The sequence below is a fragment of the Marmota flaviventris genome, chromosome 2 (assembly GCF_047511675.1).
Source record: "Marmota flaviventris isolate mMarFla1 chromosome 2, mMarFla1.hap1, whole genome shotgun sequence".
In the NCBI taxonomy this organism is placed as follows: domain Eukaryota; kingdom Metazoa; phylum Chordata; class Mammalia; order Rodentia; family Sciuridae; genus Marmota; species Marmota flaviventris.
The window spans coordinates 185,808,951-185,833,392 of NC_092499.1; the positions used below are offsets into that span (position 1 = coordinate 185,808,951).

Below are 24,442 nucleotides of genomic sequence, written 5' to 3' on the forward strand. Positions count from 1 at the left end.
GTTTCACAGTAGAATAGCTCTTCTTCTCTCATCCCCCATAGGTCTTGCTTTTATAGGCAGTATTGAAGTGCCCTGTCTGGGCTTCCTTGTGAAATCTTTGCTTCTGGTGGAATGTGCTGTTATGGCTACCATGCTATTTGAATCCTGTTTCTTGACCAGCTTGTAAGGTAGGTGACCAGAAGATAGCTTATGACTCTTCTTAACTGACTCATCTCTTGTGGTTGCAGATTCTCATAAACACAAAGATAAACACAAAGATCGAGAACACCGGCATAAAGAGCATAAGAAGGACAAGGATAAGGACCGGGAAAAATCCAAGCATAGCAACAGGTAAGTGTTAAATCAGCAAGTCCCTCATCAGTTAGTAGTGGATTGACATAACTTTAGTGAAGGTTAATAGTATGGATAGCAAAGACTTTTATTTGATCCTAGAATTGCTAAGAGGAGAGCTTTGATAATCAGGCATCACTTAGGGTGCCATTGTTTAGATCAAACAGATGAAGATGTATAAAGCAAATATGGTGAATTTTCAATATATACATCATTAAAAACCTAGTTTTTAAGATGTGGAGTCATTGTAACACATAATGGCTTTTAATCAGGTGTGCAGAGAGCTTGCCTTGATAATAGGTAACTGGATTAGAGACTTGTTCCCGTGCCCCCCACCCCCTTTCTGTAGTTTCAAGGGATGCACATGAAAAATTCTTAACTAGCCAGGCCTGGTGGCGGTATGCCTCTGATCCCAGCAGCTCAGGAGACCGAGGCAGGATGATTGCTAGTTCAAAGCCGGCCTTAGCAATTTAGTGAGACTGTCCCAAAACAAAAAATGGGCTGGGAATGTAGCTCAATGGGTTGAAACCCTAGTACCAAAAACAAACAAAAATAAATTCTTAATGAGGGCTTCTATGGTTTGTGGGTCCCTGTAAAAGATTGAACATGTGAGATTTTCTTTGAGAACTTTCTTGGCTTTCATTGGATTATCACAGGTTCAGACTTTTCATATGAATGAGACTAAATGATGCAGCTTTCTGGATCCAAGCCCCCCAAAGAGGTTTTTCTTCCATTTCTTGGTGTAGGAGGAAAGTGGTTAAATTCAGTCATTGAAAATGAGACTTGTCTTTCATTTTGACTTAAAAACAGTTGTTGTTGAGAAAGTCTTATATATGGTAGTCCCTTAGTGGCACTACCTTTGTTAGGACAGAATGTAAAAAGATCCATCATTCATTGGAGCAAGTGTCTGCATTCTGGAGTCTTACAATTACTTTGTTAGCTTGTCCAATTCTCTGTAGACAAGTTAAAGATCATTGTCTTTTCTTTTTAATGAAAAAGAAGTTCTTTATAAATCATGAAAATAACCAGATCACTTTTTCTAGTGGGGACATTTGAAGAAATTGACAAATCATCTGTCACCCCCACCACTCACTCATTTCTTACCACTTAATCATCTAGTTTCCATTTTCTTTACTTTATTAATTTGATGTCAAAAGTTGACTCCAGCTGGGTTTGGTGGCCCATGCCTGTAATCCCAGCAGCTTGGGAGGGTGAGGCAGGAGGATCACAAGTTCAAAGCCAGGCTCAGCAATTTAGCAAGACTCTGTCTGAAAAAAGAAAGTGTTGGGGTTGCAGGTCAGTGGTTGAAATCTGGGTCCAACCCTCAGTACAAAAAAAGAAAAGAAAAAGATTAAATCCGGTCAGTTCACATACATCTTTACTCTCCAGTTTACAATTGTCCAGCTCATATTAATATCTACCAAAATAGATTTGGTAGCAAATAATATTGCCATGGATAAAGAAATTTATTGTATAATGATAAATAGGGACCAATTAATCAAGAGACTAACAATTATAAATGTTTACTAATACATATAAATATACAATATATACAAAGCAAAAACTAATAGAACTGTGAAAAGAAATAGAAATTCATAGTCACAGTCAAAGATTTTACTACCTTTCTCAGTAATCATTAATATAAATAGGAAATCATTAATGATATGGAAGAGTTGAATAATATCAAACAACTTGACCCATTTCGTAGTAACTACAAAGCTGTGTTGGTGTTATAATTGTCTATTTTCTTTTCTATATGTCCTACTGGCCTCAAAAGATGCTGAGAGTTGGGCTGAGGATTTAGCTCAGTGGCAGAGTACTTACCTAGTATGTGTGAGGCACTGGGTTCAATCCTTGGCACTGCATAAAAATAAACCAATAAAATAAAGGCATGCTGTGAATACACAACTACCAAAAAAAAATTTAAGATGTCGAGAATGGGTGTATTCTGTATTCATTTTACATCCTTACTGCTTAGAATGGTACCTTGTAGATGGGTGGTATTTACTACTGTATATTTATTGGATCAGTGAGTGGATGACTGATAAGTATACTAATTCCCCTCTCAGTCTCAGTTCTGTCTATAGGAGTTATTAGATCCCTTTGATCATCCCATTCTTTTTGAACAATATTTTTGTGCTTGTAGTAAAATACACTAACAAAATTTTGTCGTCTTATGTGGCATTAAATACATTCACAGAAATACTTAAGTACCACCACCCATGTCTGTTTACTTTTTCAACATTCCAATCTCTTAATCATTCTACTAGAGAGTAAGTACTTGTTCTCTCTATCCCATCCCAGTTTTTATTCTACTTTATGATTCTATGAATTTGCCTTTTCTAGGTACCTCATATAAATGAAATAATGATATTTATTAATATCTTCAAGGTTTGTTCGTGGTGTAATATAGCAGAATTTTATTTATTTATTTATTTATTTACTGAATAACATCCCATTGTACATCTACATAACATTTAAAAATCCGTCTTCTGATGTATAGTTTGGTTGTTTCTACCTTTTGGATGTTGTGAATAATGCTGCTGTGAATTTTGGTGCTTAAGTATCTATTTGAGTCCCTTCTTTAAATTTTTGGGGGTATATGTATCTAGGAATAGAATTGTCACATGTCAAACAATTTTTGCCCTACCAGCCATGTTTACATTGTGCTAGTTGATGTGAAATGAGAACAAATAGTTTAAATTATCTTTGACCATAAAGGACTTCATCTGAGAGACATACTTTTTATAGATCATGCAAAGAAATGTTGATTTAAGGTTACTAGAAATCTATGTAAAATTCTTTAAACAGAAAGTTTGGGCTAGGGATGTGGCCTAGAGGTAGAGCACTCACCTAGCATGTGCAAGGTCCTGCGTTCAGTCCCCATCAGCACAAAAAAAGAGGTTAATACTTAAAACATTAGTTTTTTAAGTCTTCTAGTGCATGCTATTTTACCAACAGTAATGATTGTGGTAGGAGGCAAGGTAAGGTAAAAGTGACACAAAGGGTTTGGGGGACAAAAGTTTGGCCCTCCTATTTTACCAAAATCTCCTATTAAAAAAAAAAAACGGATATGGCCAGGCACTGTGACACACACTATAATCCCAGCAGCTTAGGAGGCTGAGGCAGGAAGATTGCAAGTTCAAAGCCAGCCTCAGCAATTTAGCAAAGCCCTAAGCAATTCAGTGAGACCCTGTCTCTAATTAAATTAAAAAGGGCTGGAGTTGTAGCTTGGTGGTTATGCATCCCTGGATTTGATCTTTGGTTCAAAGGGAAACCATAGAAATCAGTAAATATAAAAGGTCTTTGTGGGCTGGGGATGTAACTCAGTGGCAGAGCACTTGCCTAGCATGTGTGAGGCACTGGGTTTGATCCTCAGCACCACATAAAAAAATAAATAAAGGCATACTGCCCATGTACAACTATTAAAAGAAAAAAAAAGTCTTCATGTACTGCTCTACAAATATGAGGAGATAATTTTACATCTATCAGAAGCATACTTTTCCAAGATTACAGCATAGTTAAATGGAGGAATTTTTTTGTATGTATTTTTTTGGGGGTACCTTTTAATACTTCTAATCAAAATAGTAAAGAACATAATAAATCATTTGCCAAGAGACATTGTGTAAACTGGCCTGAGTTTCTGTTTATATGTGACTGTATCTAGTCCTGGATCTTTAATTCATATATGATTAAGTTTAAGGCAGTTTAACCAGATGATGGGTTATAAGTAAATTCTTCTAACACTGTATTTCTTGGCAACAAAGCAAATGTATTGGTTATATTCCAGTAAAATCCTGTACACTGGGTTCATTTTTAAGTAATTTGTTTTTTTTTTTATCTTTCTTATATAGTTTTAGGTTTCTTCGTCAAGGATTGTTCCATCTCTTCTGAAATCCAGTATAATTAAGATTTAGCATGTCCTGGTCCAAAATGTTATTATTTATTCTGAATCTTTGCTGATCAAACCTGGCTAATTTTGTGGCTGTTACCTATCTATGATCACCTGTTACCCTGAGGAAACAAGTGTTTCTAATGTGTCTTTGTGTCCTATCCTTCTGTACTAGATGTTAATACCAATCATTTGTCATCAGACTATACTTAGGAGCCAAGTCCAAGAGGCATGCTACTTTATTATATAGACTTGGGAGTGTCTGCAAACAGCAGAGTAGTCTTCTATCTTGTGGGACTCTCAACCCATCCTTCAGGAGATCTCATCTTATTCATTTGTTTTTCTTTTTATTGTCCTCACTTAAGGTACAAAATAAAGGAACAGAAATTAAAGGTCATTTCATCTTGTCTCTTCGGGTGGATGGGAATCTGAGGATGTGTGCAAAGTCACTCAGCAATGTGGTAACAGAATGAGGAGGGCTCAGGGCTCCTGTGTTCCCATTACATTGTTTCTTTGGGGGGTGCAGGGCCAGAGAAAGGCAAACAAAAAATTCCCTCCCTAATGAAAGTCACCTGTGTAAGCGAACTGTTCAAATACAAGCACTGCTCTTGTCTGCATGTCATAGGTAGCTTAGATTTTAAAATGTTACATCTTAGGCACCAGCTTTGTATTTGGATCCCAAATCCTTGAAACTCACATTAACAAAATACTATTAAGAGCAAATTGGATAAGGTTCTTGATTTTTAGAAAATAAAGAGAATATCATGAGAAATGAGATTCCTCCTTCTAGTTTGTGACTCTGCATTTCATGCCAGTTTTAAATCTGGCACATGGACTGGAGTGACAAAATTTGTGGAAAGCCAAGGAAGACAGAAAACTACTGCTGTGAAGTAGCAAGGGAAGTACTTTTCCAGCCATATTGGCAGTGCCAATCTATAATGTCATTGTGAGTAACATCTGAGAGTAGGAATGCATTTGGCTTCTGCTTTCCTTTCAGTTCTAAATCCTACCTGAATTAGCATTGAGAAAATGTAAGACTTTAGGAAAATGTGCTTGAATCAAGCATTCAATTCTCAGATTGTAGGGTGTTTTGTGTGTGTGTGTGTGTGTGTGTGTGTGTGTTTTTAAGCAATCACATGTGAAAGATGGATTTCTTTTCTTTTTTGGTACTGGAGAGCTTTATCATTGAGCCCTTTTTACTCCAGCCCTTTTTAATTTTTTATTTTGAGACAGGGTGTTGGTAATTTGATTAGGCTGGCCTCAACTTGCGATCCTTCTGCCTCAGCCTCCTGAATAGCAGGAATTACAGGCGTGTACCACCATTCCCAGTTCTCTTTTTGCTGAAGTCCTTCCTTTATCTATACATTTATTTCTATATCAACTTGTCTGGAGGAAGAGAACAGTTAACGGATAGTTGGAAAGATTGGGTAGTTTAAAAATTAGGAATTTGAGAACTATTTCCATTGATATCAGAGTCAGAGTAATATAAAATTGAAATTAAAAAGTCCAGGTTTTTTTCATTTATAAGCTATGTGTCCTAATCCAAGGTCTTCAACTTATGTGTCTCATTTTCCATTTTGATCAAGTGTTGGTAACAATACATGCTTTGTCAAGCTTTGAGGTTTTTTTGTGTATATGATAACTCATTGGAAACTATAACAACTAAATAAATAATTAGGATAATGATGGTGATGAATATGATTACTTATTACATATAGAATATCTTGAGCTGTCAATTTTGGTTGTTGACTCTAATAGTTAATTATTGATAGCATCTCATTTAGAGACATGATATTTTCAATTATTTTTAGCTGCCTTATAATGAACTATAATCATTGTTTCTAAGATTTCATGGTAGAGACAGCCTAATTTGAGCTAGCTATTGAAAGATGGTTAAGATCTTGACAAAGGAAGGAGATGGCTAGAAAGAGGTGCTTTCTACATGGTGATGAAAGCATAAATGGGGGCTAGGTGTATAGCTTAGTAGTAACCTGGCATGTGCAAGGACATGGATTCTGCCCCCAGCATCACAAGGACAAAAGCATAAACAAAACATGGAAGCATTATAGTGTGTGCTTCGTTTTGGGAGGAATCCAGTTAGGTGCATGATTATTACACAGGATGGGATGGTAGAAAATGAGGGCCACAAAAGTGGCTTGAGGTAAAACTATTAAAAACTGTTTAAATAAGTTGGAACTTGATTCTGAAAGGAGCAAGAAGCCATTGGGAATAGTTGAGAAATGGGGATATAGGATGCAGGAAAAGGTATCTGTCTTGGATAATCTTTTTACTCTTATTAATAAAGACCAGAAACTTAGGTAAAGGAGTTCTGAAAATATTTGGTTTTGGTATCTTTAGTCACATCCTTTTGTCCTCTCCGGTCTCCAAAGGATTAAATAATTTCCAAAAATCTGTTCTACTTGAACTTTTAACAATTCCATATATATGGTAGTACTCATCCAGAATTTCACTTTCTGTAGTTTTGCTTTCCCTACATCACCTAAAGTCCAAAAGTAGAAAGTTCACAAATAAGCAATTCATAAGTTTTAAATTGTGTACCATATTAATTCAGTACCAAGATTTGATTGACCCCTTTGTCTGGCATATCCACATTATATAATATACCCACCTGTTAGTCATTTAGTAGTAGTCTTTCTTATTCTCAGATCACCTGTCACCATATTTCTGTGCTTGTGCTCATATAACCCTTATTTTACCCCAAAGTATAAAAATATTGATGCTGGCAATTAGGATATTCTAAAGAGAAGTTGTAAAGTGCTTCCTTAAAGTCAGATGTGAAAAATAAAGAAAAGGGGGAAAAAGTCATATGCTGACATCTATGGCAAATTATTGTCATTTGTAAGTGCCAATACTTATTTGAGTTTTGTTATGGTGATGTATTCTTAGATGATTTGATATTCTAGCACTTGGTGCTATTCTTCTATCTCCTAAGCACTTATATTGATGATAGTGGACTAGATGGCTTCCCATAGCCAGCTTTCTAGCTTCCCAGAATATCAGGTTCAGGGGTTTCTATTTTTTTTTTTTTTTTTTAAGAAACAGTAAATGCTTTCCCAGAGCAGAGAGGAAATACTTTTCCTTCCTGGCTTCCTACCACTACCTCCCTACTTCCCCTTTCTCTTACCCTCCTGCCTGTATACCTTAGAAAAACACTGGTTGATTTTCTGTTGTTTGCTTAGCTCCCAGAATCACAAACCAAAGCACTCACCATTGTCATTTTAAAAATAGTATGTTCCGGGGCTAGGATTGTGGCTCAGCGGTAGAGCACTCGCCTAGCACCAGCGGGACCCGGGTTCCATCCTCAGTACCACATAAAAATAAAGGCATTGTGTTGTGTCCATCTACACTTAAAAAATAAATTAAAAAAAAATACTTTAATGTAGCCTTTATTTTAAAAAAATAGTATGTTACTTTTCCCCTACATTGTTATTACTACTACTATTAATGGAATTTAGCTGATTGAAGCATAAACACTCTGGAAAGGTGACTTTGAATCTGTTATGATTATTGTTGTTATTATTTTTTGCAGTGCTGGGGATGAAACCCAGGGCCTTGTGCATGCTTAAGTAGGCAGTCTACAACTGAGTTACATCCTCAGCCCTCCATTTGTTCTGTTTAACATTGACTTTTGCTTGCTAGTGTGGTGGAATCTTATTCTCAGACAAAAGCCAAGCAGTAAGACTTTGTGAGTACCTCATGTCTGTGTGGTAAATTCCTATTTTATTCAATTAAAAGTACTTAAAAAAAAAAAAGACTTGATCAACACATGAATTTTTCTCTTGCAGTGGTCAGAATTCCCATCATCTCATTTAGTGGAAGGTGCAGTCCTTTAAGCCAGAATGAAAGTCAGACTAGTCTTAAATCTGTTGGAAAAAGACAGTATTGTAAAATCTCAAATAATGAGTCAGCTCAGCTGACCCCATGTTGGCTTCATTTTCTGCTACTAGCTAAATCTGGCTTCTGGCTTTCATGATGTTACCTAAGACATGTTTCTGAATCACAATACTTTGTTCCCTAGTGCTTTTACTATTTTTTTCAGGCATATTCCTAAGAAAGATGGGCAGGGGAGCTTGCTATTTGCCAGCACTCCTGCCAGTGTAGGGTTATATATGAGGGGTTGGGCTCTTGGGTTCTTTGCTTTGTTTCTGGAATGGTGACAGGAATAACATCTGACAAGTATAGATAATTCAGAGACATGGTGGGGCTCCATAAACCCAAATTTCTAATAATTCCTAGTGGAAATGCTCTGTACCATTGAACTGTTCTTAACCTTGAATCATCTGAGCTCACCTAGTGTAAAAATCCAAACCTGCTTGCTTGCTTCCTTTTTTTTTTTTTAATCAAAACAGTTGAGAATAGAGGAGAATCCGTTCCTTTGGAAAATCAAATTGATAGCTCTATCCCATTTTGGTCTTTGTGATTAATTATGACCTGCAAAGGGGATTACTAATGTAGCAGGAAGCTTGGATTTTCTGTATAGATTTCCCTTTGTTTAACAAGCAGAGGAAGTATCAGTTGATTACTTTTGGCTTCCTGGAGTGGCCTGAGTACTGTCTTGTTGCTTTGTCATTTGTGGATTCCTTTTCTCTGATCTCTCTTTTGGTATGACAATGAATAGCAAAACTGAAAACTGGAGGAATATCTGTCTTCTCATAGGTGCCTATGCTGTGATTGTCAGAAGTCCAGTTTTTTAGTCAAATAGACTGAAAAAGAACAAGGGGGAGTAGTAGAATTTGTAAAGGAAGATGGAGCCTGGAACATTCTTGAATTTATATCCCTGAATGAACCATTTATATTTTCATGGGAAGCAATTACAAGGAATTAATACTTGCAAGTATCTAAGATATTTATTCTAGAAAGTTTATGATGAAATAAAGATAACAGTCTGAATATATCAAATCAGATTCAGCATGCATTTCTAATACCATTCTATCTTAAGTGATAGCTACCAGTTTGGTCTGGTGGAAATGTAATGGTATCAGTGTAGTGGAAGGTGCTCTGAACTTGGAAATACTAATTTTAAATTTCAACTTTTCAACTTTGAATAACCTTTTAACCCCTGTTTCCTTTGTTTGTAAATTAGTATCGGGGGTAATAAAACCTACCTCACAGAAATATTTTAAGAATTGAATGAAATAGTGGATGTGAAAATATCAAGTATAATGCTTGTTTAAAGAACAGGATTTTTGCCCCCATACTTTGGAGTGATGGAGTATATTCATTCATCATGATAAATATAGTTTCCAGATTTCTTCCTTATAGGTTAAAACTTCCATAAATGAGTATGGGATTTCTTATAATTGATGCTCTTAAAAAAGCTGTAGTGTTTTTGTAACAGAGTAGTAAATTCAAACATTTTCTGGTAATCTCAACTGTGTAGTACCTATGATTACATATGTGTTAATTCCTAAAGAATCATTTCTAAGCCTTGCTGTTTCACTGTTCATTCTAAAACTGGTGAAATTAATAAGAACAGGTAAACAAGAATATTAATCCAAATATAAGCCATTTTTTCTAAATAAATAAAAAAATTAAATTGATTAAAACATTGGGTTTTGGGTAGAAACATTATGAGAACACATTGAGTAGAGTTATGTCATACTAATGCAAAGAAAAAACAGCATAGTGGAGAACTTGGTCACTGTGCCTCCAAAATTCTTTACCCTCATTAGTTAAAAAGAAAATGTGGCACCTAAAAATAACAGCCTAATGTGAGTAATATAGCAGGAGAAATATGTAAACGAGGGAAAGTAGACTTAGGTTTTTTTTTTTTTTTTTTTTTTTAATCTGTGCCAGTACCTGGACCTTTTCCTAAACCTGTCGTCCTGTTTTTTTTTTTTTTTGCTAGTACTCTCACCCTGCTGGCTTGAATTTTTAGAAGTTTCTGCGTATTTATAACCTATAAATGCCTATCTTGAGTTGCAGCTGCTGTGTGCACAGAGATGTGTGTGAGAACAGATATTCCCTATTCTGGGTTGTGGCTAACTGGATGCCATCATTTATTTCTCCTGTTTTAGTCTTCTGCATAGACAAGTATTCATGTAAAACAGACCCCTTTAGAGTAGACTTTATGGGATGAGCGTAGCCTCATTAGAGCTCATTGCCAGTAAAGTCTGTTTTACCTGTGCTGAGGTGCTAAGTGTGGGATGGGAAAGGCAAGAACTTGATATTCATTCATCATGATGAATGTAGTTTAGACTCCCCAATTTAGAGAACTTGAATTTGAGCTCCCTTTTGTTTACTTGTGAAATACATTAATGCATTGAGCAAAGCTTCTTTACTGTTAGTCTAGTGCACTGAAGAAAGCAGTCATCTACAGTGTTCTGTCACCTTAAACTATGACTTGTGATTTTTTTTCTTCTTGCTGTTTTTTATCCACATGCATGTTTTTATATAGGTATGGTCATTTTATGTAGTACTCTTCCATCTATGTCATACATGTATATGTGTAGTAATCCCAAATTATACTATATTAATTATATAATTTGATATCAGTTTCCCCTTGTTTATTATTTAGGTTGTATTCAATTTCTTGGGTTTTTTTTTTTTTTTTTTTTTTGTCTTTTTGTTGTTGTTGTTGTTACGGGGAACACCAAAATGAACATTTTGTGTAACATTATTTCCCTAAGAAAAATTTTCAGAAGCTAGATCATGGCATAAAAAGTTATGGTCATTTTAATGGCTTTTGCCTTGTAATGTCGTATTTTGCTTTCCACAAGGAGCAATGCCTTTTTACAGTGCTAAGAGGTGTAAGACCACACACTCCTTTAAAAGTAAGCCTTTTTTAGCATTTAGCACAGAACTTGCCCTTGTTTTCAGATGGCATTTCTTCTGATTATGAGGAAAGAATAAAACAGATTTATAAGTAACATCTAGAAGTGACTAACTTCCTAGTAAAAGCTAAAAAGAAACATTTACGGTGTTAGCCTGCTCATTGCACAAAACCCTGAATTGCCATATATATGATATATCTCAAGCATGGCACAGAGCCATTCAAATGCATTTTTGGTGAGTTGATTTTAACCCCTCACATCAAATATGAATGCTTTAGAACAGGCAGCTTGCTATGTATTCTTAATCAGCTCTATTAAAATGCCTTGGTGTACTTAGAGTAACTGTGTTTCTGTTTGCTTCCTTTGCCTCATTACAAAAGCAAAAAATTCAAACAAAAGAAAAGCTGATACAGTGAAGAGCCCTGTTTAAAACTATTTTTTTGAGGTTTGATTCTTTTATTTTATAGTTGTAGTTGGACACAATACCTTTTTATTTATTTATCTTTATGTGGTGCTGAGGATCGAACCCAGGGCCTCATGCGCTCTACCATTGAGCCACAACCCCAGCCCCGATGTCTGTTTCTTTAAAACATTATAAATTTCTATGGTTTGTGCTATCTTAGGAGATCTTATGAGTTGATCGTGTGAAATGAACCCTGTGGTCCTTACTCTGGTCTAACCCTTTGTGTCTTATTTTTCACAGTGAACATAAAGATTCTGAAAAGAAACACAAAGAGAAGGAAAAAACCAAACACAAAGATGGGAGCTCAGAAAAGCACAAGGACAAACATAAAGACAGAGACAAGGAAAAACGAAAGGAGGAAAAGGTATAGAATTTTCCAGTGGGGGGAAAAGGAATGTGGGCTGAACTTTAATGATACCTTCATTACATAGTAAGCTTTCTTAGCTTTGGATTGAAAAGGTACCTGTCAAGAGACTATAGGGCCAACCTGTCTCAAATTATGAAAATTTCTTTGTAAAAATAATCAATCCAGGCATGGTATCACATGCCTATTATCCCAGCAACTCAGGAGGCTGAGGCAGGAGGATTACAAGTTTAAAGCCAGCCCCAGTGACTTAGCAAGACCCTGCCTCAAAATAAAAGTTTAAAAAGTGGCTGGGATGTGGATCAGTGGTTAAATGCCCTGGGTTCAGTCTTCAGTAAACATGCCCCCTCATTTCTCTACATTGTAAATTTGGACACTGCAAAATAGGGAACATAGAACACATCTTCCTTTTTACCCAGTTTTCCTGTTCCCATCCTTCTCAGAGGCATCCACTATACTCTGATTGTTTATTCTCCTTCCAGAGATTTTGTGTGTTTGTGTGCGTGCGCACGTCCCTTTGCGTATGTATGAAGATTTTTGAAAATGTCTAAGAAGGGGGAAATGAGTATACTTTGCCTAAAATCAGAGAAGGCAGGAAACAGACGATTCGATTTGGTTTGGTATTGGTTTTCTCTCTGTACTACCAAGGGCAAATCCTTCAGCAGTGAAATATGTTTATTGGGGAAAAGAGACCTGCCATTATATTTAAAGATTAAAAAAAAAAAATGCCATTTTGAAGGGAAACCTTTCTTAGTCTGTTAGACAGTTTCATCCAGAAGAATTAGGAAAAACAAGTCTTGGGAAAATGTCAGGACCTTTAATTCACCTATTCAGTTTTGCTAACAAGAAGAGCCAACTTAGGATCAAGGTGCCCCAATAGTTGATGCTAAGTATTCTCAAATAAGAGAGGTTTTTTATCAGAGTTAATCCTTTTAAAGCACTAGTCTGTTGTTTTACCTTTCAGATTAGAGCCTCTGGAGACGCCAAAATAAAGAAGGAGAAGGAAAATGGCTTCTCTAGGTAAGACTCCTTTGCTATCTTGGCTTCCCTTTTCCTACATGACCATCAAGCCACCTGTCCATGTGGTAATGTTGTCTGAGCTTGTCCCAAAGATACCAACCTGGCCACCTTGGTGGTTCTTAGGAAATGAACAGTGAGAAGACTTGGTCTAAGCCAACTTGAGAGCATTTCTAGAATACCAGTTAGACTGACCAGCACATTTTAGATAAGGTTATTTTGAGTGGAGACAGTTGACATGAAGAAAATTTTTAAAATTTATATATAATATGCATATTGATTTGTAGTATGTTTACAAGACAACTTCACTACTTGGTTCCAGAATATTTTCATCACTCTAAAAAGAATCTTCTTAGTAGTAACTACAGAGTTTTCTGAAAAATTACCTACCCTGAATTCCTCCATCGAAAAATTGTAAAGCTCATATATTGAAGCTTACTTGATCTGGTTTTTTAGGGATAGATATAGGTTTGGTAGAAATATATCATTTTCTAGAAGGAAAGTGTGCACATTCTAGAGATCACTTTTTATATATTTCTGCCTTTATTGTGTTGTACACATTGGCCTCAACTCCTTAAAATAAGCCCAAAGACCCTTCTAGTTTAAAAGACAAAACGAACAACTCCTTTTATGATGATGTATTCTCATGCTCTCCACTGAATAACAGAGTGGATTTGTTAGATATTGTTAGAGGTGTTTTTATATTATTGACTAGGACAGAAAATTTGCTTTCTTGAGACTGAGTTTTCAGTTTTCTTAAATAAGTTTTTGAAAATTGTGCCATGTACTCCAGGCCCTTAGTAGATAAGAAGTGGATGCCCTCTGCAGGCATGTTTTGTAACTGTTCTAGAAATTCAAAACAATAAAAGTTAGGAAATATCTGAGCTGTAGGCTTCCGTAGGAACTCTTGATTTCTTGGAAGAAGTAGCTGTGTCTCAGAGTGGCTTATCTTTGCCAAGAGACTGCCTAGGACTTTTACTGAAGTATGAATAGATTCTCTGGACTTACTATGTAGTCAAAACTTCATTTTCAGACTTTCAGGATTAGAAGGTTAAAACACCCTTCTTCTAGGCTTTTGTCTCTGTATTCACCTAGTTGGACTGCTTTCTGCATTGTGTTTGTGTCTGTAGAGAGTCCAGAGTTCTCACTAGAAAGCAGTTTTCTGGTTAGTTTGATGATTCAGGCTTAGAAACCCTTCCCACATGTTTCTAACTTCGCCCACAATCATCCTAGAATCTGGTGTTTACTTAACTAGTTGGGTAAGTGGCAGTGTTTCTTACCTTCTGGACCCTTGGAGCTTTTGTCAGTGATTGGGGTGGGAAGGGGAATAGCTGTAGAAGTGAGGAGTGTGTTAAAATAAGGAGAGCTAATTTCTTTAAATACTCAAATTCTGTCACAACCAAAGGGATCCAGTATACTTTTGGGAGGAGGGGGAAAATTGTCTTCTTAAAAATCTATGAATATGCTTTATAACTGAGTCTGGATGCTCATTCCTTAGTCCCACTCTTTTATAGATGGTGGCTTTTCCTAGAGAGGCCATTTGCTGAACTAAAGACAGTGAGATTCTGCAGGATGTGCCTAACCATGGAGGAATAATTTCCAGGACACTGAGTCCTGGTTTCTTTGAGGTTTATTTTTTTTTTTTAATTTTTTTTAAAAAATTGTTCCTTCTTCTTTTTGGCTGAAGATAATTGTCTAACAGGATCATCTTTTTTTTTACATTCAGAAGGTTGAAATCTTAACAAAAAAAGTGGTATTTTTTCTTATATTAATAAGCATTTTTCTAAGTAAAACCTAAGCAGGTTGAGAATAGATTGGATAGAGAATGGCTTCAGTTTGGTTTGGGCCTTCTCATTTATATAGCACTCTCCCTGCTTTATAATTTTGTCAGCTTTGTTGTGTTTTCATGTAATTGGATATACATATACATTACTGCCAGATTTGGGGGACTTTAAGATGCCAAGCTGGGGTAACCAATTTTTATTTCTTTCCTTATATTTAAAGCTCCATTTTAGCTTTTGATGTGCCCGAGCAATCAGTTCAGGTCATTTGTGATATTAGATACATAGTGCATCCCTTATGTAAGTTGAAAAAAATTAGATTTATTCCATTGGTAGTTTTGACGCTACTGGCAAAGATACCTAAAATATAATGGAAAAGAATATTGACTTGCAATAGGGAGTCCTCATCCTGAATCCTGATACTATTGATTCTTCCATAAAATGAGAACAAGACCACCTACAACACTAGATTATAGTGAGAATTAAATGAGAAGAGTTACTTATAGAAAATAATTTTTCTTATGTACATTGGTATCCTTATATTAGCTTCTTTTCAGTGAGATGATGAATGTGTACTTTGGGTTTTTTATTTTTTGTTTTAATACTGCTTTGTATTATTTAATGTATTGTAAGTGTTCTAGCCCCCAATAACTAGCTTTTTTTGTTTGTTTGTTGTTATTAGCCCACCACGAATTAAAGATGAACCCGAGGATGATGGCTATTTTGCTTCTCCTAAAGAGGACATAAAGCCATTAAAGAGACCTCGAGATGAGGATGAGTGAGTATTTCTCCATGCTTTGACTTTTGATGTGTGGGAGGTGTTTAGTGAAATTTTGTTTCTGAAAACAAAATGGAGTGTTTAAAAGAGTAAATTTGGTGTATGTCTATAATATACAGAGAAACTATATATTACTCATTTGAATTTGCAAGTAATGGGCTGGGTAACTGATTTCTCTTGAAATTATGAGAGTTAAGAGTTTGATAAGCAAATAAGGGATATTTAAATTATTTAAGTCACTCTATCATCACCTTTCTGCCACAGATAAAGAAATTTCTCCTAGGGGTTATACCTTTCAGTAAATTCTAAATGAAGTTTCAGTGTATAGACATTTAATAAAACTCCTGTCACTTAAAAATAGTTATTTAAAGCTTACATATATCTACTTCCCAGATTAATTCAAATTAAATTCTAGTTTACTATGCTCTAAGAATCTGCAAAGGATTTATGATAGGAAGTGGGTGAAATGGGAGAAGAAACATACTTAGCAAACCCATTTATATTCATTTGATACAGAATTTTGTTCTAGCAAGTTATTGCTAGAGGCAGCCATTGTGCTATGCATTTAGTTCCCAGATTTATTTGTTACCGTGGGGTCTATTTCTTATATGTATTCTACCACCCCATTTCATTCCCAGGCCTGTGTATCATATAAGTTGTTTCTTTTATTCTGTAATTATTGATCCTTGGTCTGGCCTTCTTTACCCTCTCTATTCCTGAAGAATGCCTAGTCAAGAGTAACAGCAGTCACCTGCAATGGAGGCTTCCAAGAGTTTGGAGGTCCCAATCCCGTGGGTGAGAACTCCTGAGTCGTAATTACATTAACTGCATATTCTTGTTCTCCTTTCTAGTGCTGATTATAAACCTAAGAAAATCAAAACAGAAGATATCAAGAAGGAGAAGAAACGAAAACCTGAGGAAGAAGAGGTTAGTAAGGAGTCTACTTAGGCCTTTTGGGGATTGATTTTGGAAGTGGGCATTTTCCATAAAACAACTTCTGAAGGTAAATGAGTTGTAGGAATTTATTGGTGTAGTGGTGACATTAGGAAAAAAATTTCACATGTAAGTGGTGGCTGTGGCTTTGTTTGTGTTGACCTCTGAGTCGGCAAACCTTCTGAGCCCCAAAGTATCTTAACCAGAATCTGCAGATTCTGATGTTTGTCTTCCTTGTATATCCACCTGTAATTAGGCAGCCAAACCAATATTTTTAGAGAAATTAATACATCTTCAAATATACATAGGAAATGTTCATAAGAAACCACATTTTGGCTTACAAACCTGAAGAATTTTCCCCAAGAATTTTTTTAGTGTCTCTTATATCTAACAAAGCTTGCTCTTTACTCTGAGTAACTATCCCTTTGAAGTCTTTTTAATAGGTTTGGATGTAGGATAAAATCCAAGTTCTTGACCACAGTTTCCCTCAGTCTGGCCCTTGTAACTTGTGCCTAGTTTCATCTTATTCTTGAGCTCACCTTGTTCTAGCTACACTGGCCTTCTTTGTTTCTTTTCCATACCAAATTCTTCTGTGCTTTAGAGCTTTATGTAGCACTTGTTGTTCCTTCTGTCTGGAGCACACATGCTCTCCTCCCTTCTTTCTTCTGGCTTATACCCTTCCTTAAAAAATCTCAGTTCAGTTCAAGTACTTTTCCAGGAAATCTATTTGATGCTTGTGGTGGATATAAAATACAATAATTTGGTTCCTCCTTTTGACACTTCTGATTTCTTGTATTAAAAAGTTATTAGGAAGTAATTAAAGAACAGAAATTCACAGAGGTTTTAAACTGTATTCTCCCAAGAAAAGGGTTTTTGTGAGTTCTTAGCCTGTAGGCGTCATATGAGATTAGCTGCTGTTGGGCATAATGGGTTCACAAGCATGAGGTGGATAGCTTGAAGTACCAGATAATGATAGTAAGGGCACCAAGTCTTAAGAACATAATTTATCATCTTAGTAAATATAATTAAATGAAATAGATGCTTACTATGTGCCAGGTACTATTTTGCATGCTTTACATATGTATTATTTTATTTTACTCTTACAACTATAAGAGGTGCAAAGCCCTACTGATTTGGCAGATGTAGAAAATGAGGAATAGAGAGGTTGAATTGATTGCCAGAGGTCACATAGCTGCTAAGTGATAATACCATGATTTGATCCCTTGCTGATTCCAGAGCCAGCACACTAGCTGCTGTGCGGAACTGCTGATCTCTCCATAAGGAGAGAGAAGAGAGGTCTTTAATGGAATCATTAAATTTAAAAAATATTGATGAGTTAGCTTAAGTCTTCGAAAATCAGGTTCTGAATTTAGAAAATTTAGAATACTATAGTTTTTCTATTTATTAGTCTGTTCTTGGCAGAAGTTCAAGTTAATGAGAACCAATTCAGGTAATTGAGAGTAAAATGATGAGTAATGATTATGGTAGCCAGTAGTTTTACTTTCGTGTAAATAATCAGTAGAAACCAGTCAAAAGAAAAGTAAAGCTTGAGCTGTTCATGCATTCTCTTGCTTTTGTTTAATTGTGCTTATGCAAAATAATAACTTTTCTCTGAATTTGTTAAACCACCTGGAAAAAGGAATGGTTAACTTCTTTTTGTTGTTGTTTAGCAGCCTTATAAGAAGGAAAAAAAAAAAAAGCAGGCTAAAGGACTGTGTGAATTAAAGCCCAGTCTTAATATGGCAGGGACCCAGATGGCAGAATCTGTCATTTAACCTTACTTGCCGGCTGAGGGGGTTTTGTTGTTGTTGTTGTTGTTGTGTTTCTGGGAATTGTTCTGAAGTCTCCCAGTGACTGCTTATCACAATTTGAGACTTGAAAATATGAGCCAGTTGTTTCCTGATGGGACCATCTGCGTACTTGTTTAGAAGCTGTTCAGAAAATGTCTTTACTGGAAAACATTTCCCTTTCCTGTAGTATGTTCAGCCTAAAGAGTAAACATTATCTGAATTAAAGTGATCCTTTAGTACCTTTTCCTCCCACACATTTTTACACGTTTATATTTCCCACGCCTGGGTTAAATATGTGTAGTACTACAGTTTTCCCCTTACCTTTACCCTAAAAGGCATTTGCTTGTAGACCTTAAGTTTGTCCCTGTCCTGATTGCCATCCTGTCATGTAGTCCCTAGAATGTTTATTCTGGTCCTTACCATGAATCACGTTCTATTATTTTTCTCATAAACGTGGGCTTTTGTTGTGGTCAGTCATAGCTGTATGACCTTTATCAAGTGGCATAACCCTCTGTTTCAAAATTTTTTTAGACAAGTCTTTCCAGTTCTGCCATTCTGTAATTGATTTTAACATTGTTCAAAACCACTTTCCATTGCTGTATAAAACTTGTTGAGTAAAAAGTTAAATTATGTCAAATGGGTAGGACAAAGGAAAATAATTCTAAAGAGTTTAGGTTCTATTGAGTGGGACCATCACCTGTTGAGTATCATACTTTTGTCTAGGTGTGTGTTTTGAGAGTTGTCTTCCTTTATTGGTTATTTGCACTCAAACCTAGGTTTGATGCTCTTTTATTATTCTATCATGATCAGCCCATATATCTTTATAGTTTAAAGAAGAGCCATAAAGAAATAGCACCATAAGAAGCAGTACTTATTTTTGAACCTCCAAAATATTTGTGTATACAAGCAGTAAGGATAGAAAATATTCCCCCAATGAATTGGGATTTCCTTCAAAATTGAATACTAAATATCTAATGCATGGCCTCCTATACCCATTATTTGATTATATTCCAAAAGATTATAAGATGTGGATTTAAAGATAAGTGAGGAAGTAAATTTGGAAAGTATACTACACTAGGGTTACTTTCTATAGCCGTGCTTTTCCAAACTCCCGTGAGGTTTAAAAATACGTTTTCCCAGGCTCTTCCCCTGCAGAATGAGTATTTTTTAACTACTTTCCTGTATTTGTCAGGGAGTTTTGGGAAGTAACTGCTCCATTATGAAGTACCAATAAATTTTTCTTCATCTGTCAAGAGAGAGGATTGGAAATCAGATCCTCTCCGGTTCTGATATTCTATGATTATAGTTTTTCTTCCTAATGGCTCCCAAAAACTGCTTCTGGAAGTGTGATCAGTTCTTATTTAAGTGCTTTCTCACCATATTTCTTTGTAGGATGGTAAATTGAAAAAACCCAAGAATAAAGATAAAGATAAAAAAGTTCCTGAGCCAGATAACAAGAAAAAGAAGCCGAAGAAAGAAGAGGAGCAGAAGTGGAAATGGTAACCTCTCAGTGCTGGGTTAAAATATCAGGGCTTTTATTGCACAACCTAATTAAGTAAGAGTGTTGAGTTATTAGAGGTGACATTCTGACATTTGGGGGGAATTCTCAAGAATATCATCTGAAGTAAGTTGTCCAGGTTCTAGTGAAGTCATTAACTAGCTTGGAAATTGTTTGATTTCAAAACTAGATTCTACTCATTGAACCTAATAGACTGTAGGAGTAGCCTATATATTGATAGGAACTTAGCACATGAACAGAGTGCAAATGCATTTATTTATTTATTTTAAATTAAACTTAATTTTTCACTGATACTTAAAAACAAAGAAAATTTACATATTAGTGGATAACATGATGCTTTCATACATGTATACATTGTATGACATTTAAATCGGGTTAAACAAATCTAAAATCCTTTCCTTTGGGTAGGAACTTTCAATATATTTTTTTTTCCCCTAGCTTTTTGAAGTTACAGTTCATTGTTGGTATTGCAAACGCTCATTTTAATGATAGGGAAAGGATGTGTTATTCTACAAATCATATTGGAAAAACTGCCTGTTCATTAAAACAATAACAAAGGAAACATCCACAAGAAAACCTGGAATAATATTTGTATAATTGTAGAATAGTGAAGCTCTTTGGAAGTAGAGATGTAGAACATAACTAGAGCCATAAAGAAATTATTTATAAATTTGATACATCAAAATTGAAATTTTCCATGTGACAAACAGCTTCATGACATTTAAAAAAAAGGAATATATTTGTAATGCAAAGGTGTGATATTTCTAATGTGAAAAAAGACATTTCTAATGGGAAAAAAGACGAGCTCTTTTAAGAGAAATATAAAGAGAATAGCCAGTTTATAAAGAAAATAAATGGTTAATAAACATAACTTTAAGAACTTGAAGATGGAAAAAAAAAAAAAGACACATCTTTTTCTTCAGTGCCCCTCAGATTGGAAAGTTTAATAAGTAAAAGTACCTAAGGTTGTGATTATGAGAAATAGGCACTCTTTTCTGTAGAAGTGAAGTTTCAAAATCTATATCAGTGATACATGATTGGTATTTATGTTGGAAAAAATTCAAGTGATCCTGAGGTTTATGAGTTAGAACATAAACCTTTGCCTCTTTTCTCCATTCCCATATTCCTTTGCAATCTTGGAGTATCTTTATTCCCAGTTCGGCGTGTGGTTTACAGACCCATTTGTATGTGTTTACTATGACTTTTATCATTAAAACAGTGATGTCTCTAGCACCTCTGAGATAGTAGAAAGAGTAGTACCCATGGAGGTTCCTAGGAGCAGCAGCACAGAAATGTTTCCACATAGTGAACCATTATTGGCTTGTTGGTAGGACATCTTGGTTAAAGGTGAAATGTAGAAAGGATGAACAGAGCAAGGGGAAACCTGGGCCTTTCCAGAAGTCAAAGATTAGAAAGTAAAGGAATGAGGTTTTATTTTCATAAAGTAGTGAAAGGTTTTTATGACCTTTAAACAATTTTTTTAAATGTACTAAAATGATTGTGTAAATTAGGGGGGTACTTTTGAGAGTCATGAGAATGATGAATTACTCTGTTGAATCTTTCTGGGTTCTGTGGTGGGTGTTCAATAAGTGATTGTTGGATGTACTTGTCATTAGGAGTTCCCTGAGGTTTCTCTTCTTTTAGAGATTGGGCTCAATAAAGATGGACTCTTATCCTGATCCAGCCCATGTGTGTAGAATTAGGTGCCCTGGAAGGATTTAATAACCTATTTTTGCCTTTGTGATTGAAATCCTCATTATTGTTGCCACATGTTACTTCTGAGAGACCATGATTTTTGTTTTTATTCTTATTGTGGCTTAAAGTGGAAAAGTTGGCTAGTCTTGAACTAAAGATATTTGGGAATGACCAGTTACTTGCTACAGTTTTTCTCAAGTTTGTTCAGCTTTGTGCATTCTTTTAAACAAAAGTGCTTAATGACACACTGTAAGTTTGTATAAATCTTTATTTCTGTGGATTAATGACTTCCTAACCAATTACCATAGTTCATTCATTGAATTCCAGTGTTCTCACCAACTTTCCAAATTGACCCAGTTAGAGAACTGAAAATGGCAAATATTCTCATTTTTGCTATTTCTCTTGCTATCCCTCTAAAAGAATCACACACTTTACTAGCTTGACAAATGTGCAGATCTTTTTGCCTTCCTCCAGTATTTTCAGATATGTTGCTCTTGACCAAAAGTGGGGGAGGTGGCTTATTCTGATCCTTATCTCCCTAAGTTTGTTAATTATGGGGGGTGGGGAAAATGGTTCAGGTCCCTCCGAGTTTTTTTTTTTTTTTTTTGGTTTTTTTTTTTGCTTTACCATATCTTCCCAATAAAAGTGGTGGCACTGACTCATCTATGAAAATCTATTTAACCCAGATGAACCTGTTTTTAACTGTTATCTAGTGTAGCTGTATAGGGTGACAGTTCTGTGTTAAGTACACTTTTACACTTTTGTTGTCAGGGTTGACCTGTTGAAACCTGAGTCTAATTAACATTTGATGCTTCACAAAGAGATTTAGAAACTGGGGAGTTTATTGCAGATGTTAGTTGTGACTTTAAATAAAATTTCAAGTCTCTTAGCAAAGGGATAATGTAAGAAATTAGGAGTATAATATAAGGAATTAGTGCTTGAAAGATCAGGATTCATTAATACTATCAGTTATATAATGGTAAGAAACTTAAGGAATATGGGTCATAGATATCCTGATGTCAAAGAAATTGCCCTTAATTCCAGAGGTTAAATTCAAAACAGCTATAATGTGTCTTTTATTTCTGATTTTAAAAAAAAAAATTTATAACAGTTTTACAGTATACTTTGAGGTGCTTGTTAACTCCAAGGGAACTTAATTTCAAGAAGCATGTGGATTTACTTTCCTATCTTATACATATTTCTAGCATTTTCTCACCTTTCCCTTTTCAAGTGAATTTTATTATAAACTTGCTACTTAACTTGTATTTTTAAGCCATAGAGCCAAGTCCTGGCTGCATTAGGGAAAACATGGCATTCTGAGTCTCCTCACACCTATTCTGTGACTGCTACAACAGTTAATTCCTTGCAAATGCTTTCACATACATGTATACAAGAATATATGTTCTCTCTGATTTAGAGAGGAATAAACTATGGGGTTTGGTGAGTTCTTGCATGCAGGCCTTTCTTTGTCAACTACTAATGAGAAGATTCTGCCAGTTTCCCACCTGCATCTATAAAGTGGTAGGTTGATTATGGAAGATCTATGCTCCTCCTAGGTCTAAGATTTTATTAAATCTTTTAAAAATAGAAGTCTTTACTTTTTAAAAAATTAAATGTGTAATTAAGACACCAACATAATTATTTCTAAATGTACATACAGTTCAGTGGCATTAAGTATATTTATATTCTTGTGCACCATGATGACCACCATCCATCTCCAGAACTCCTTTTGTCTTGCAAAACTGAAACTTTGAACTTTTGAACCCATTGTACACTAATTTTCATTTCCCCCTATGCCCCAGCCCCCTGTGACTACTGTTCTGCTTTCTGTGTCTATGAATTTGACCATTCTGGGTACCTCATAAAAATGGATTATATAGTATTTATTCATTTGTGACTGGCTTATTTTACTTAACAGAATGTCCTGAAAGTTCATCCATGTTGTATCATGCATCAGAAGTTACTTCCCTTTTATGACTGAATAATATTCCATTATATGTATATATCCCATTTTGTTGATCCATTCATCTGTCCAAGGACACTTGGGTTGTTTCCACCTTTTGACTCTAGCATATAGTGCTACAAGTATTTGAAGGAATTCCTATTTTTGGTGTGTGTGTGTGTAGGCATTCCTAGGGATCAAATGACTGGACCATTCATACCAGAATGCCCAAGGTCCTACTTTCTCCACATCTCTACATAACTTGTTATTTTTTAAAGTTTTATTGCCATCTTAACAGGTATGAGTGGTATCTCATTGTGGTTTTGATTTGCATTTAAGAAACCATGCCTCCCTGTGTTACCCAGGCTGTCCTTGAACTCCTGTGCTCAAGTGATCCTTCAGTCTCCCAGGTATCTGGGACTACAAGTACATTGCCGAGAAAGGAGTTCTTTGTATATTCTGGATATTAGACTAATCACATGTGTGGTTTTTTAGATATTTCTTCTATTCTGTGAATTGTCTTTCATTTTCTTGAATATATTCATTGATAAAGGGACATTTTTAATTCTCATGTAGCCCATCTTATTTTTCTTTTTGTGTTGTTTTTCAGTACTAAATTCAAAGATGTAAAATTTTCCCCCTATATTTTCTTCTAAAGATTTTATAGTTATAGCACTTACAGTTAGGTCTTTGGTCCGTTGTGGTTTTTTGTTGTTGTTGTTTGCATGTTTTGTTTTATAATTAAATTTTATATATACTATAAGGTAAGTGCCCAGTGTCATCATTTTACACCATTGTTGAAAAGACTGTCTTTTCCCCCTTAAGCACTCTAGTTGAAAATCATTTGACTAGATTGATTGACTTTGGTTTTGTAGTAATACTGTTATTACAGTATGATTTGCTATGTGTAATTTTCTTTTGATGTTTTCTGAACTTTTCATATATTGAAGTTGGGATACTGCTCAGTGGTAGAGCACTTACTCAGAGCCCTGTGTTCAATTCCCAGCACTACAAAGAAAAAGAAAAAACTTGAAGTAAAATATTGGACTTGGAAGGACTTATTTGATAGAATTGTAGGTCCTTTCATTTTAAAGTAGAAATAGTAATCTGTAAAGTTTTAAAACATTCTGTATATAAGATCATC

The 24,442-nt window shown here is 35.4% G+C and overlaps 1 protein-coding gene across 2 annotated transcripts in view; it reads left to right on the forward strand.

Moving 5' to 3' along the window:
• Top1 (DNA topoisomerase I) overlaps positions 1–24,442 on the forward strand; it is a 79,837-nt gene that overhangs the window by 28,661 nt on the left and 26,734 nt on the right. For both annotated transcript variants that reach the window (XM_071608930.1, XM_027945092.3), the window contains 6 exons: positions 228–330; positions 11,720–11,843; positions 12,808–12,863; positions 15,324–15,419; positions 16,271–16,346; positions 19,535–19,641. In XM_071608930.1, coding sequence (XP_071465031.1) covers positions 228–330; positions 11,720–11,843; positions 12,808–12,863; positions 15,324–15,419; positions 16,271–16,346; positions 19,535–19,641 — 562 coding nt within the window. The remainder of the gene's footprint in view (positions 1–227; positions 331–11,719; positions 11,844–12,807; positions 12,864–15,323; positions 15,420–16,270; positions 16,347–19,534; positions 19,642–24,442) is intronic.